This window comes from Python bivittatus, unplaced genomic scaffold, assembly GCF_059951505.1.
Source record: "Python bivittatus isolate LINGU-HERP-01145 unplaced genomic scaffold, Pbiv_v1 ctg000980_np1212, whole genome shotgun sequence".
NCBI lineage: Eukaryota > Metazoa > Chordata > Lepidosauria > Squamata > Pythonidae > Python > Python bivittatus.
The window spans coordinates 9,669,990-9,682,049 of record NW_028277125.1 but is presented as its reverse complement, the minus strand read 5'-3'; the positions used below and the strand labels follow the sequence as shown (position 1 = coordinate 9,682,049).

The following is a 12,060-nucleotide window of genomic DNA, read 5'->3' as shown; positions in this document are numbered from 1 at the left end:
AGCATGTTGTAGGTGTTTTCACAAAATGGTTGCCATGGCAGGTGTAAAATATTTATAGAACACAGATTGGATGAGGCTCTTTCCTGTCACATCCTTTAGTCCCTCAAGATGCTTTTTACATCACAACTTAACTATGCCTCTATTCTGGGCAGGTATGAACATCATTTGAAAGCTTGTTGGGCATGCGTGGAGTCCAGAGATATTCTTGTAAATAAAGATAGTGCTACTGGAAGTTTTGTTTTTGTTGTGTTCTGTAGTATGCTAATTTTTTTTCAATTAGAAGAGTCTTAAAATAAAATGCAGTGGGCAGGACTTCATTGCCTATTCTGTTACATCAGTATCTGTGTAAAAGCTGTTTAAAGTTCCAGTGTAAAGAAGACTGTGTAAAGAAAAGTCAAATAGTTAGCCTAGTTCTCTTATTCCATGTGGGATCTGTAAGCTATTTATTTGAAATTAATGATTAGTATCGCTGATTAAATCATATAATCAGGTGGTTTGTGTGTCTGTCCTTGGATTTTAAACATGTGGGATCTGTTGGACTGTTACAACCATTATATCTTCATTAGAGTTAGAGAATGGATATAGGGTAGCTGGGAAGAGTGTTGCCTTATAATCATCTCTTGGTATAGTATAGTGGAATTGGGTTGGTGTTGTTTGACTCACTCATGGATTAATTTATGCTCAGAGGTGTGCTTTTCTTTCCAGTAATTTGTAAATTTTATATATGTATTGTTAGTAATTGGATATAGCACACTAAAACTCAGGCCAAGCATGTTTCAGATTGGATTATTGTGTTGGCCGCATCCACTGCACTTTCCTCAGTAGAGAAGTAATCCATGTGTGGGCATATTTAATTTCTTTTTTTTTTTAAATGAAAGTATGTTCCATTAAGATTAATTGATGACATTATTAATGGCATACTATTTCATTTCATTTCTATACTGCTGAATCTGCCATGGGCTTCTGCTGGTTTACAATTCATAATTAAAATATCCACAGTAAAAATAGAGTTAAAACATCCACACCAAATGAACTAAATTAAAATTATTAAATTTAAACATAACCACAATAGGGACATTATTAACCAATCCAACCAAAAATAGAACATAATAATAGTGAAGAAAAATAAATCAACAAATGCTATCTAGAAGAGCTCTAAGTAATTTTCAAGGTGAGGAGGTTGTTCCATAAAATTGGTCCCATAACCAAAAAACAGCACTTCCTGGCCTTAGCCCTCCTCAGATCACTAGAAGATATTGAGCAATTAGTATCTTCTCCTAGGACAATTGTACAGGACGAGTCAATTCAGGTAGGAGAAGATAGTCTTGAAAATATCTAGATGCTAAGCCATTTAGGGATCTACAGATTAAAACCAGCAATTCTGTTAATAATATTTTATGCTTTGTTGCAATCCTGAAGGGCTCTTAGTGTATAAATCTAACCAAGTTGACCTCACAGCCCAGAGGCTCTCCAGAACAGCTGAATGTTGAGCTGCTCTTGGAAGAGAGAGACAATCTGTTGTCCCCTCAGAGACCATTGCAAAAAACTGGGACTGCCACTGAACAGCAGTGTCCCCACCCTGAAGTGGGGAATCACTAGCAACTCCTCCTGACTAGATCAAAATGAAAGAAGGTGGTCCTACAAGTAACTAAGTCGCCCAGAGTCCCCCATTGGGGGGAGATGGGCGGGGGAGAAATCCAATAAATAAATAAATAAATAAAATACATAAATAAATAAATTTGGTGCCAAGCCATGAAGGGCTTAATACGTCCACACCAATTATTTAAATTAAGCGTGGAATCCAATTGGCAACCAGTGCAGGGTCTGCAGCACTGGTATAATGTGAATGCCAATTAACACAAGGGCCACTGCAGTTCAAATGAACTGCAGCTTCTAAATGGTCTTTAAAGGCAGCTTCTTGTAGAGTGCATTGCAATAATCAAAACGTGTTGTGATGAGAATAATGAGTCACTGTAGCAAGCTTTTCCTGCCCCAAGTAGATCCACAACTGGTACATCAGCCAAAAATGGGCATAGGCCCTTCTTGCCATGGCTTCTACCTGCTGCTCCAGAAGGAACCCCAAGTTGCAGATCTGGTCCTTCAGGGATAGTGCCACTCCATCAGGAGGCACCACCAGAGCAAGCAGAGAGCTCCAATGAATGAACAGGATTGCTAAGATTTAATTTAAGCCTGTTGTTTCCCATCTCGATCCTCATAGCCTCCAGGTACTGGAACAGAATTTCAGTGACATCACCAGCATATTGTTATCAGATCCCAAACTATTGGATGACCTCTCACGATAGTAATCCCCTCCATATGCAGATCACATAGCAAGTGCTATGAGACGAAGGCAAGGTCTAACATGTGTCCTCCCATATGTGTCACGCACAAGAATTGCAACTAGGAACTTATTGGTAGCCAATGCAATTGGTAGCTAATGCTCTACATCAGTATTATATGCTCCTGGCAGCCAGTACTTGCCTCAGGTGGGCTGCCACATTTTGTACCAGTAGTAGTGTCTGAGTGGTTTTCAAAATCAGCCTCATGTAAGGTGCATTGCAGTAATCCAAGTAAGAACTGATAAGGACATATCAGTTGTTGAAAGAGCTTTGCATTTCGGGTAGGACCACAACTGATGCATTGGCCAGAGCTTGATCTGGCCATGGCTTCCACCTGTCCATCCAGTAATAACTGTGAGTCCAGGAGGATCCACAAGTCATGGATCTGCTCCCTTGGGATAGTGTCTCTCCATTCAGAGACAATTTCAGGGCTGACCAGGAATCTTGATGGACAAACAACAGTTATGTCCTGCTTGAGTTCAGTCTGTTTCATCCCATCCAGACCTTCATAGCCTTCAGATGCTGGGACAAGAACTTCCAGCTGATCTGGGGTGGTGATGTATGGTTGGGTGCCATTAGCATTCTGATGATACCACACTCCTAACCAAACATTGACCTCTCCAGTGGTTTCACATAGATACAAACGTTATTGGGGAAAGGACAAACATTCTAGCTCTCTACTTGTTAGTGGCTACTGGGCCAGTCTCTTCTCCCCTATAACCAGTGACTGGAACCACTGCAGAACAGTACCCCAAACCCAATGTATCAGATGATCTAGAAGGCTGCTCAGTGGTCTGGTAGCAGTGGAAAGGGTTGCTCTATACTCATCCATATCTTGACAGATTTAATCCATCAGTGCTGTCGATGCTGATTTAGTCCCATGTCCAGGCCTGAATCCCAACTGAGAGGGATCCAGATAATCATCTTCCTGTGGGGTCTCAGGATTTGAATTCATATGATTCTCTCAAAGCCTTCTCCAAAATGTGAAGGTTTGAGATTGGACAGTGGTTATCAAGTATGGCTGAATCCAGAGAGGGTCTGTTGAAGAGGGGATACATCACAACCTGCATTATTCACATTATTCCCTCCTGTAAAGAGGTGTGGACAACGTCTTGGATCCAGCCAGTCATGCTCCCACCTGCCTTCCTAAGCCTAACCCTAACCCCCTGAGAACCTACGATGGACATAGACCCAACTCATAGGTGGCAGATTTCAGAATAAAGAGCATCTGGTTTCACCATTCACAGTAGAACATTTTAGTCCAGTAGTTTATGTTGTTATATACTTGTATGCATTTTACTGTTGTGATAATTCTTTAGGATTGGGGAGTATCTAGAAACTTACACTGTGCTAGAAAAATCAGCAGAGGCCAGTGGGATGAAAGAGATGCTTTTCTCTTATATGAACAAGATGGAATCAAACTATTAATTATAAAGTTCCATTTTCTTCAGATTGGGGAAAAATGATGTAAAATCAGATTTTTGTTCTTCAATAGAAACTCAGTTTAATATTAATTTTATTGTGAACCTTTTATTCCACTATACTCCATTTCAAAGTAATTTGTAATAAACATTCTCTTTAGAATTGCGAGAAAATGTTTTAATTAAAAAAACAATGGCGCAGGAATTTCTTATAGTTAAAGAAATGCATAGTATTCGTTTGTTTAATTAGTCTGCCTATTGTAAAAGATCTACATTTCGTTTGATTACATACGTGTTATGTAATCAAACATGTAATCAATTTTGTAAGAAACATAAATTGATCTCAGTTTTGTCAAATGGTAGCAATTTTTAAATAAACATTTTGGAATGTTTAACAGATAGCTCTTTCCTATTATTATTATTATTATTTATATTATAGTATTTTCTGCTCAGTATATCTAACCTTCTGTGAAACATTTATGAATATGCTTTACTTACTGCTGCCTGAGATAAGGAACAGGACCTTTTTTTTTTTTAAAGGCTAACTAACTACCCTGCTAATTAAATTCAAAAAGACTTTTATGGTTGTTTTGATGCTGTGTAATATTGATTTGTACAAAAATAACTACTTTTGGGCAATTCTGTCTCAGCATAGAGAAGTGAACAACCTTTCAACTTAAGTACAGCTCCTTTATGGTGAAAGCAAAAAAACAGAAAATGTTCAATTAACTGTAATTTCTCATGTTGTCTGATCTTGGGAACTATGATTAACAATTATGGAATAAATCTAAATATTAAATAAAAATTTAAAACTGGTTTCATACTCAGGCTGAAGTTCAAATAACAGTGGATTAAAGGCTGTATAATTTACTTTCAGGTTTACTCAAGAGCAAATGACCAAGAGCCTTGTGGCTGGTGGCTGGCAAAGGTTCGAATGATGAAAGGGGAGGTAAGTAAAAGTGGAATTGCATCATTAGAGAGAGCCATCTAAAGGGAGCATTAATTTTTTGTGAAGTATTTGGATAGAGAAGAACCACTTGGAAGTTAAACTGTATATATTTAGTAACTTGCTACTATCCTCCAAACCTGAAAAAAAAATTGAAATAGACTGAGTCTTCTAAGGGTAAAGTTGCTGAAGCTTAGTTGCCTGTGGAATGGATGAGTAGAAGGAAAAAAGGGACTAAAATATGAATTTTATCCCAAATGCTTTATTTTCTGAGGCCGTAGCTGTTTAATATCATGTGACCTAGTGTATTTCTTGGGGAAAATATGGCTTAGTCAATGTATGAATGCTATATGACTGTGTTACGGTTGCTTAGAATATCATAATAGGACCTGGAAGGGCACATCACACTCTGTAACCCTACCTTACAGGACACTTATGAGGAGAAAATGGAGAATAGGAAAGATGATATTTGACTTTCTTGAGCTCTGAAGGGGATGATAAAATGTAATAAATATATAGTCAAGAGAGGGTACAAATGAGGGAAGAGTAAATCTGAATATTTCTGCATTATATTCTTGATCAGTAACATTACATATTTTTAAAAACTAAGAAAAATAATCATTTCTCAGTTTTATGTCATTGAATATGCTGCTTGTGATGCCACTTACAATGAAATAGTCACATTTGAACGACTTCGGCCTGTGAATCAGAATAAACCTGTGAGCAAGAATACATTCTTCAGGTGTGCAGTAGATGTTCCAGAAGATCTGAGAGATGCGTAAGTACACTACTGTAAAACTTCTTTATACCAGAGTTTTATATCTATTAAGAATTTGCTTTCACAGGATAATCTGAATTTAATGTTAGAATTTGAAGATTTTCTGACTAATGAAAGGTTGAAGCTGCATCTCTTTGCAATCTAACACAGAAATCCTTTTTTTGAGCTGTCACTCACAATTTTGGAAGGTCTTTTTATTCAAGTATTATAGTAAGATAGAAGAGTCAATCAGGAAGTAAGGTTTTCTCATCAATGGGAAAGAATATATGGCATATGAAGTACAAAGGCCAGTGACTAGATTTGAATAAGTGGCAGAAGATGAGGATTGCTGAAAGGTATGAAAGAGGAGGGAGTCCCAGTTACAGGGGATCACATGATGTTGATTTGGAAGATTCTTTTTTTAATCAATAAGATTAAGTCACCAGATACATGAATTTTAGTATTTAAGGATGGGGATTGTATCATTTTTCATAATGGCACCAAACATTTTTTGGGGGCTTTATAGTTAGATGTGAAATAATAATTAATCGGTATCAAGGTTTTTATGGTACAGAAGTACATATACAGGTAATCCTTGCTTACCAACCATTTGTTCAGCAACAGTTCGAAATTACAATGGTACTGAAAAAATAACTTTATGGCCCACTTACGACCTTCGCAGTGTCCCTCAGTCACGTGATCGCCACTATAGTCAGTACATGTCCTGTACCTGAACTGTGGTTTTTTCTTTCCCCTCCCTTGCAGAGCAGAGAGATTGGAGAGAAAGGGATTGCAAGAAAGTAAGCTGTTTATTCTTCTGCACATCGAAAACAATGTGATTATGCCAGCAGCCCAGGCTGGGAACTGCGGGTGCACTACCCAAACATCTTTCAGTACTGTCTTGAAATCCCTTCTCCAATCTCTCTGCTTTGTTGGGGGGGGGGGGAGAAAGCAAGAAAGTGATTTCTGTAGGCAATCTCTCCTTTGCCAAACCCTCCCCCCCCCTCGCAGAGCAGAGAGATTGGAGAGGGATTTCAAGAAAGCAAACTGTTTGCTCTTCTACACATTGAAAGCAGCGTGCTCACACGGGCAGCCTGGGGCTGGGAGCCATGGGCATGCTATGCAAACAGTTTACGGTACTCTCTTGAAACCTCTTTCTCTCCAATCTCTCTGCTGTTGGGGGGAGGGAGCAAGCATTTCCGTAGACATACTCTCCTTTGCCTGACCCTTCCCCCCACTGCAAAACGCAGAGATTGGAGAGAAGATGATTCCAAAACAGTAAGTGTTTGCTCTTCTACACATTGAGAGAAATGTGACCATTTGGTTAGGCAGAGGAGGGATTGCCTTTAGAAATTGCTTGCCTTTTCCCCCCTACCCTGCAAAATGATTTAATTAATTCATACATTCATTTTCTAGGTGTGCTAATGAAAGTGCTCACAAGGATTTTAAGAAAGCTGTAGGAGCCTGCAGAATTTTTTACCAGGCTGAAACAACTCAATTAGTAGTGCTGGTAAGATAACGTTTCTTCCTCCTCCTCCCCCCCCCCCCGGTAAGCAAATCATTTTTCTGCTAATGTTATGTTACCAACTTGACTTATTAGGTCTGGCTATGTACAGAAAAGTAACCAGTATTAAAATATATTACTGTAAGCTTTTACTTGAGAAAGAAAAATATTCTTTAGAGAATGCAGATTGGAGAGTTGCAGAGAGGATCTCATGCAAGCTATAATCCAAGCTGTACCATTTGGGGCTGGCAACCTTTGCCTGTCAGGTCAAACAGTAAAATGGGACCTTTAGCAAAGGGCTTGCATTATTTGGTATCACTTTTAGTGCCACAGTTGAATATGAACTGCCACATCTGCTGCATCTGAATATGGCTTTATGCTGAAAGCATATCAAGCTGCATTGAGTAAAGTAGTTCAGCATGCTCTGTTTGCCCTAAACAATATGGATCTCATGTCCTAATAGAATAATACAAATAAATTTTTTAGATTTAAATAGAAGAAAACTAGCATATCAAGTTCTCTTATTTGCAGTGTTTTCTAAACTAGAAATGAATCAGTGATAGGTAACATAATTGGTTTTTCAAAAAATTCATTGCCTGTAAAATGAAGATCCTTATACATCACTTTTTTTTCAGTCTGCCAGTGAGGCAACAGTAAAAAGAGTGGGCATACTCAGTGACATGCATTTGCGCAGTATTCGAACCAAGTTAATGCTCATGTCAAGAAATGAAGAAGCCACAAAACATTTAGAAGTGAGTGGTTCTCAGCTGTTTTTTTTCCTCTTAATTATGCTTCTGTTTTAGTCACTGAAATGGTGTTCATGCTTGAAGTTTTTATTAAGAGGAAACACATATTTTTTCTTTTTCCTAGTGCACAAAACAGCTTGCAGCAGCATTTCATGAAGAATTTGTTGTCAGAGAAGACTTAATGGGACTTGCAATAGGAACGCATGGTAGTAATATACAGCAAGCCAGGAAGGTTCCAGGAGTTACTGCAATTGAGCTTGAAGAAGATACTGGAACTTTCAGGATCTATGGAGAGGTAAAAGAGAACACAGAAAAATCATATGTTCAAGTTGGCAAGCTACAATTTCTTCGAGCTTTTGTCTAGAGGTCTGAATGTGGAGTGAAAGGAATATATAAATTCCAGTATTTTAATCCCAGGATAATGCGGATATGAGGCATTTAGTGGAAGGGAATGCAATGTAGAATATAGTGCTGCTCTTTTTACTTGTGATCTTCTTCAGAAGTCCCTGTGGATTAAGTCGTACACAATTTAACAGTTGTTAAATGCATCTGTGTAAAGCTCTCCCAAACCTCCCTTTAACTGTGCCTGGATTAGGGAACACATCTCCATGTTCGGGTTTGATTCCTACTGGTAGCTGGTGGAATAATCCCAGTTTAAGTAAGTCAGAAAATATTGTTATGGTGTTCTTGATGAATAGATTGCTACTCATTTAAGGGTTGAAAAAAGACCTAATGAACTTGCCTCCCCAGATGCTGCTTTCCTTCAGGGAATGGTAGTAATGAAGGGGAGATCGTGTGCATATAAGGAAGAATGGGAAGAAGTATTAAGGAAATATCTGAAACTGTTGAAAGCAGAGATCCCCAACTGAGGCTCTAAGGCTGCATTTGCCAGTAAAGGTTTGATTGCTGCTACAGAGACTCCTAAAGATATACCACACTGTAATATGCAATGGGGCAGAAAGAGAACATGCAGACATGTCTCAAGAAGAATCATATTAACTATAGATATTTAGTTTGTGTCCTCCGTGCCCCCGCCCCGATTTTGATGAATACATTTCACAGCATTCCATTCAAGTAATTACATACTACAAATTAAAATAAAAGGAAAAGTAATAAATGTATTTGTATTTACACTTTTTACACTCTTTTGTAAGAAATAGTCAAATAAAAACCTCAACTGTCATTGGGATTTTAGTGAGAAATTATAACCAATGCTATTTTTACCTATAAGTATGCAGCAGTGTGATCATGTAGACAAGATATGCTAATGCATCTTCTCTGCAGTCACTTCATCTTCATAATGTAACAGTTGGTCTCCGTGCTATGATACAAAGCCACATGCTCAGTTAGAATAATCCCTGATTTGGGGAGATTCAGGTAGGCTTGCCTTCATTCATTATATTGCATCATTATGATGTTTCTTCTACAACTATGGTCTAAGGACTAGATAGTGAAGGTCAGTCAGCTGCATATTTGATTCTCTTGCAGGACTGCTGGTTAACTAAGGATTATTAAAGAATCATCAAGCTTCTCAGCAGACTGATAAGACTTTAGATGGGTGACAAAAAGGGTATCATAATGTTCAATCTCTTATAAAAACATGCATTTAAATAGTTGTGTAAAGTGTAGGCACCGATTCGTGAGTATATATGGTAGTTTGGAGATAAAGCCTTCCCATAGTCTTGTGTTTAAGCCCCTGTCTGATAGCCATCGTTTTTAATTTGCCAGGTATAGATACTTGCATTTTCTAGTTGCAAGGGAGACTATATGTAGTCTTTTCACATTTTATATGGAAATACTTGTTCCCTAAAAGAGTTTTAACTGTTAATGTTTAATGCATTCTGTTCTGTTTATTACCAGAGTGCTGAGGCCGTTAAAAAAGCTAGAAGCTATTTGGAATTTGTGGAGGACTTTATTCAGGTTCCTAGGAGTCTTGTGGGTATGTAATAATGATAAAATTCTCACACTTGAACAGTAGCAGGGAAAGATTTCAACATGAAAAAACCTTTTTTTTCTCCACCTTCCCATCCCCTTTGATGTCATATATATAAAGCTGCTTTATATTTTCATGTCATGTAACTAGTTTTAAGATATGAGTAGAACATTTTGGAAGAGGGAATTTCTGTGTTGAGGAACTGAAGTAGGCATTTTCCTACTCTCCTTGCCAATCTATTTCAGTCTAAACTAGTAGCAAAATATATAACATTTATTTATTTATATTTTTAAATGTATTAAGAAAGTTAAACTGCCCAGTAATGAAGCTCTCTGGGAGATTTGCAATAAAACACATGAAAAGGTACAATCTGAGTTAAAACATATATAATAAAAATAAAATAGAAACACCAATAAAACTAGGCGGCTGCAGGCATCATTCAGTAAGAATGAAAAGCCAGTTAAAAAGCCTGGGAAGGTCATCACCTGGTGCTGGGGAAGGAATACCATAAATGGGATCCCACCACAGAAGAGCTCTCCTTCCTACCTCACTTTCTTTGATGAAGAGACTTGCGGCTCTAGCGATAGATCTAGGAGCAGCCCCAAACTGTGAGCCTACTCCTTTAGGATGAGTGTGGACCCTTCCAGGACAGGCAGGGCACTACCCACAAACAGTATCTCTGACTTGTCTGGATCAGGTCTCTGTTTATTGGCCCTCATGCAGTTCATTACCCCATCCAAGCATTGCTTCAGAGCACTAGCTGCCTCACTTGTGTTAGATGAAAAGGAGAGGTAGAGCTGGAGCTGGGAGTCATCTGCATGAAGACAGCATTTCAATCCACATCCCCAGATGACTTCTCCCAGCCATTTTATATAGATGTTAAGGAGCATAAGGGATAAAATCAAGTCCCGGGGGACTCCATAACCAACTGCCATGAGGCAGAAGAGTAATCCCCCAGCAACCCTTTCTGGAACCGGCCAACCAAGTAGGAGTGGAACTACCATAGTACAGTGTTTGTATGTCCAGCTCTGATAGCCTGTCCAGAAGGATACCATGGTCAATTCATATTGAAAGCTGCTGAGAGGCCGGGAAGGACAACATGGTCACACTCCCCATCTTTTTCCCCGACATGGATAATCCCACAAGGCAACCAAGGCAGTTTCTGTTCCATAGTCAGATCTGAAACCAGATCTAGAAAATCACTTTCATCCAAGAGCACCTGGAGTTGATCAGTCACTACCCACTCAAGCACTTTGCCGAAGAAGGAAATATTGGCCACTCACCTGTAGTTGTTTTCATTCTCTGAATCCAGATTTGGTTTCCTCAGAAGCATCTTGACCATTGCCTCTTTTAAAGAGGCTAGAACTGCTCCCTCTCTCAGTGAGGCATTTATGACCTCCTGGTCCCAAGTAGACAGCCCCTTCTTATTAGATTTGATAAGCCAAGAAGGGAAGGGTCAGGTAAAATGGTAGACTGAACATGTACAAGTACCTTGTCCACAGTGACTCCCTCTTATGTCTGCTTATTTGATCTATAATTTTGACTTAATTTTTTCTTATTTTGCTCAAGATAATTTAAAGGGACTCAGTTGAGCTGAGGTAAAATAGGTGGAATGTGGAGGATAGAGTATTATCTCCTTAGTGAGACCTTGCTTGCTTTTTGCTTTGATCTCTCCTAAAAAGATACTGAAGTTGAGTATGATCTTTCATGTGGTAGCTTATCCACTGTGCAGTAATCATAGCATGAATATTAAATAACATAGTGATGTGATATTTAAAAGCAGCAAAATAAAAGTAAAGAAACATATTCTGCAACAACCAGAAAGGATATAATAAATGAAACAACCTTTCCAAAGTCTTAAAGAGAACAGAATTTCCACGTATCTGAAAGTGATAAACCAGCATGTGTAGATGTGGAAAGTTCAGTTTCCCCTTGGATTATGTTGCTCTAAGGCCTGTTCATCGGTTCCAGAAATGTTGTTCCAGATGAAACAAGTACTTTTCAGGGCTGGACCATCCTCAAACATCTCAGAGTACTTCTGGTTTGTAGGATTTACTGTACTTGGTTTTCTGATGAACATTTATATTCCAGTCTCTTGTTGTTCTTCATTAGGGAAAGGGATTCTATTTCTTGCATTACCCAAGGAAGTATATTTGACATTATTAGTATATCTTGTGGTTAGAAGCACCTACATTCCTGAAGTAATGAATTTTCCATGGTTGAAATTCCCTTCTACTCATATCTAGAGAGGAGTTACAGTGTAAAACATATTCTTTTATGAGTAAGAGGTTGGACTTGATAACCTAAATTCCCCCCTTCATCTAAAACATGTATTTATAAAAGATGTATTATATTCCATTGTTAACCTGTGGAAAAATTTGTTGTGTTAGCTTGATAACATGCAAGCTCTGAAT

At 38.4% G+C, this 12,060-nt stretch overlaps 1 protein-coding gene across 3 annotated transcripts in view; it reads left to right on the top strand.

The window, feature by feature from the left end:
* Nucleotides 1-12,060, top strand: part of FXR1 (FMR1 autosomal homolog 1) — a 45,466-nt gene that overhangs the window by 17,038 nt on the left and 16,368 nt on the right. For all 3 annotated transcript variants that reach the window (XM_088132351.1, XM_007423579.4, XM_007423580.4), the window contains exons 4-9: nt 4,638-4,709; nt 5,336-5,484; nt 6,880-6,973; nt 7,603-7,719; nt 7,838-8,008; nt 9,574-9,652. In XM_088132351.1, coding sequence (XP_087988477.1) covers nt 4,638-4,709; nt 5,336-5,484; nt 6,880-6,973; nt 7,603-7,719; nt 7,838-8,008; nt 9,574-9,652 — 682 coding nt within the window. The remainder of the gene's footprint in view (nt 1-4,637; nt 4,710-5,335; nt 5,485-6,879; nt 6,974-7,602; nt 7,720-7,837; nt 8,009-9,573; nt 9,653-12,060) is intronic.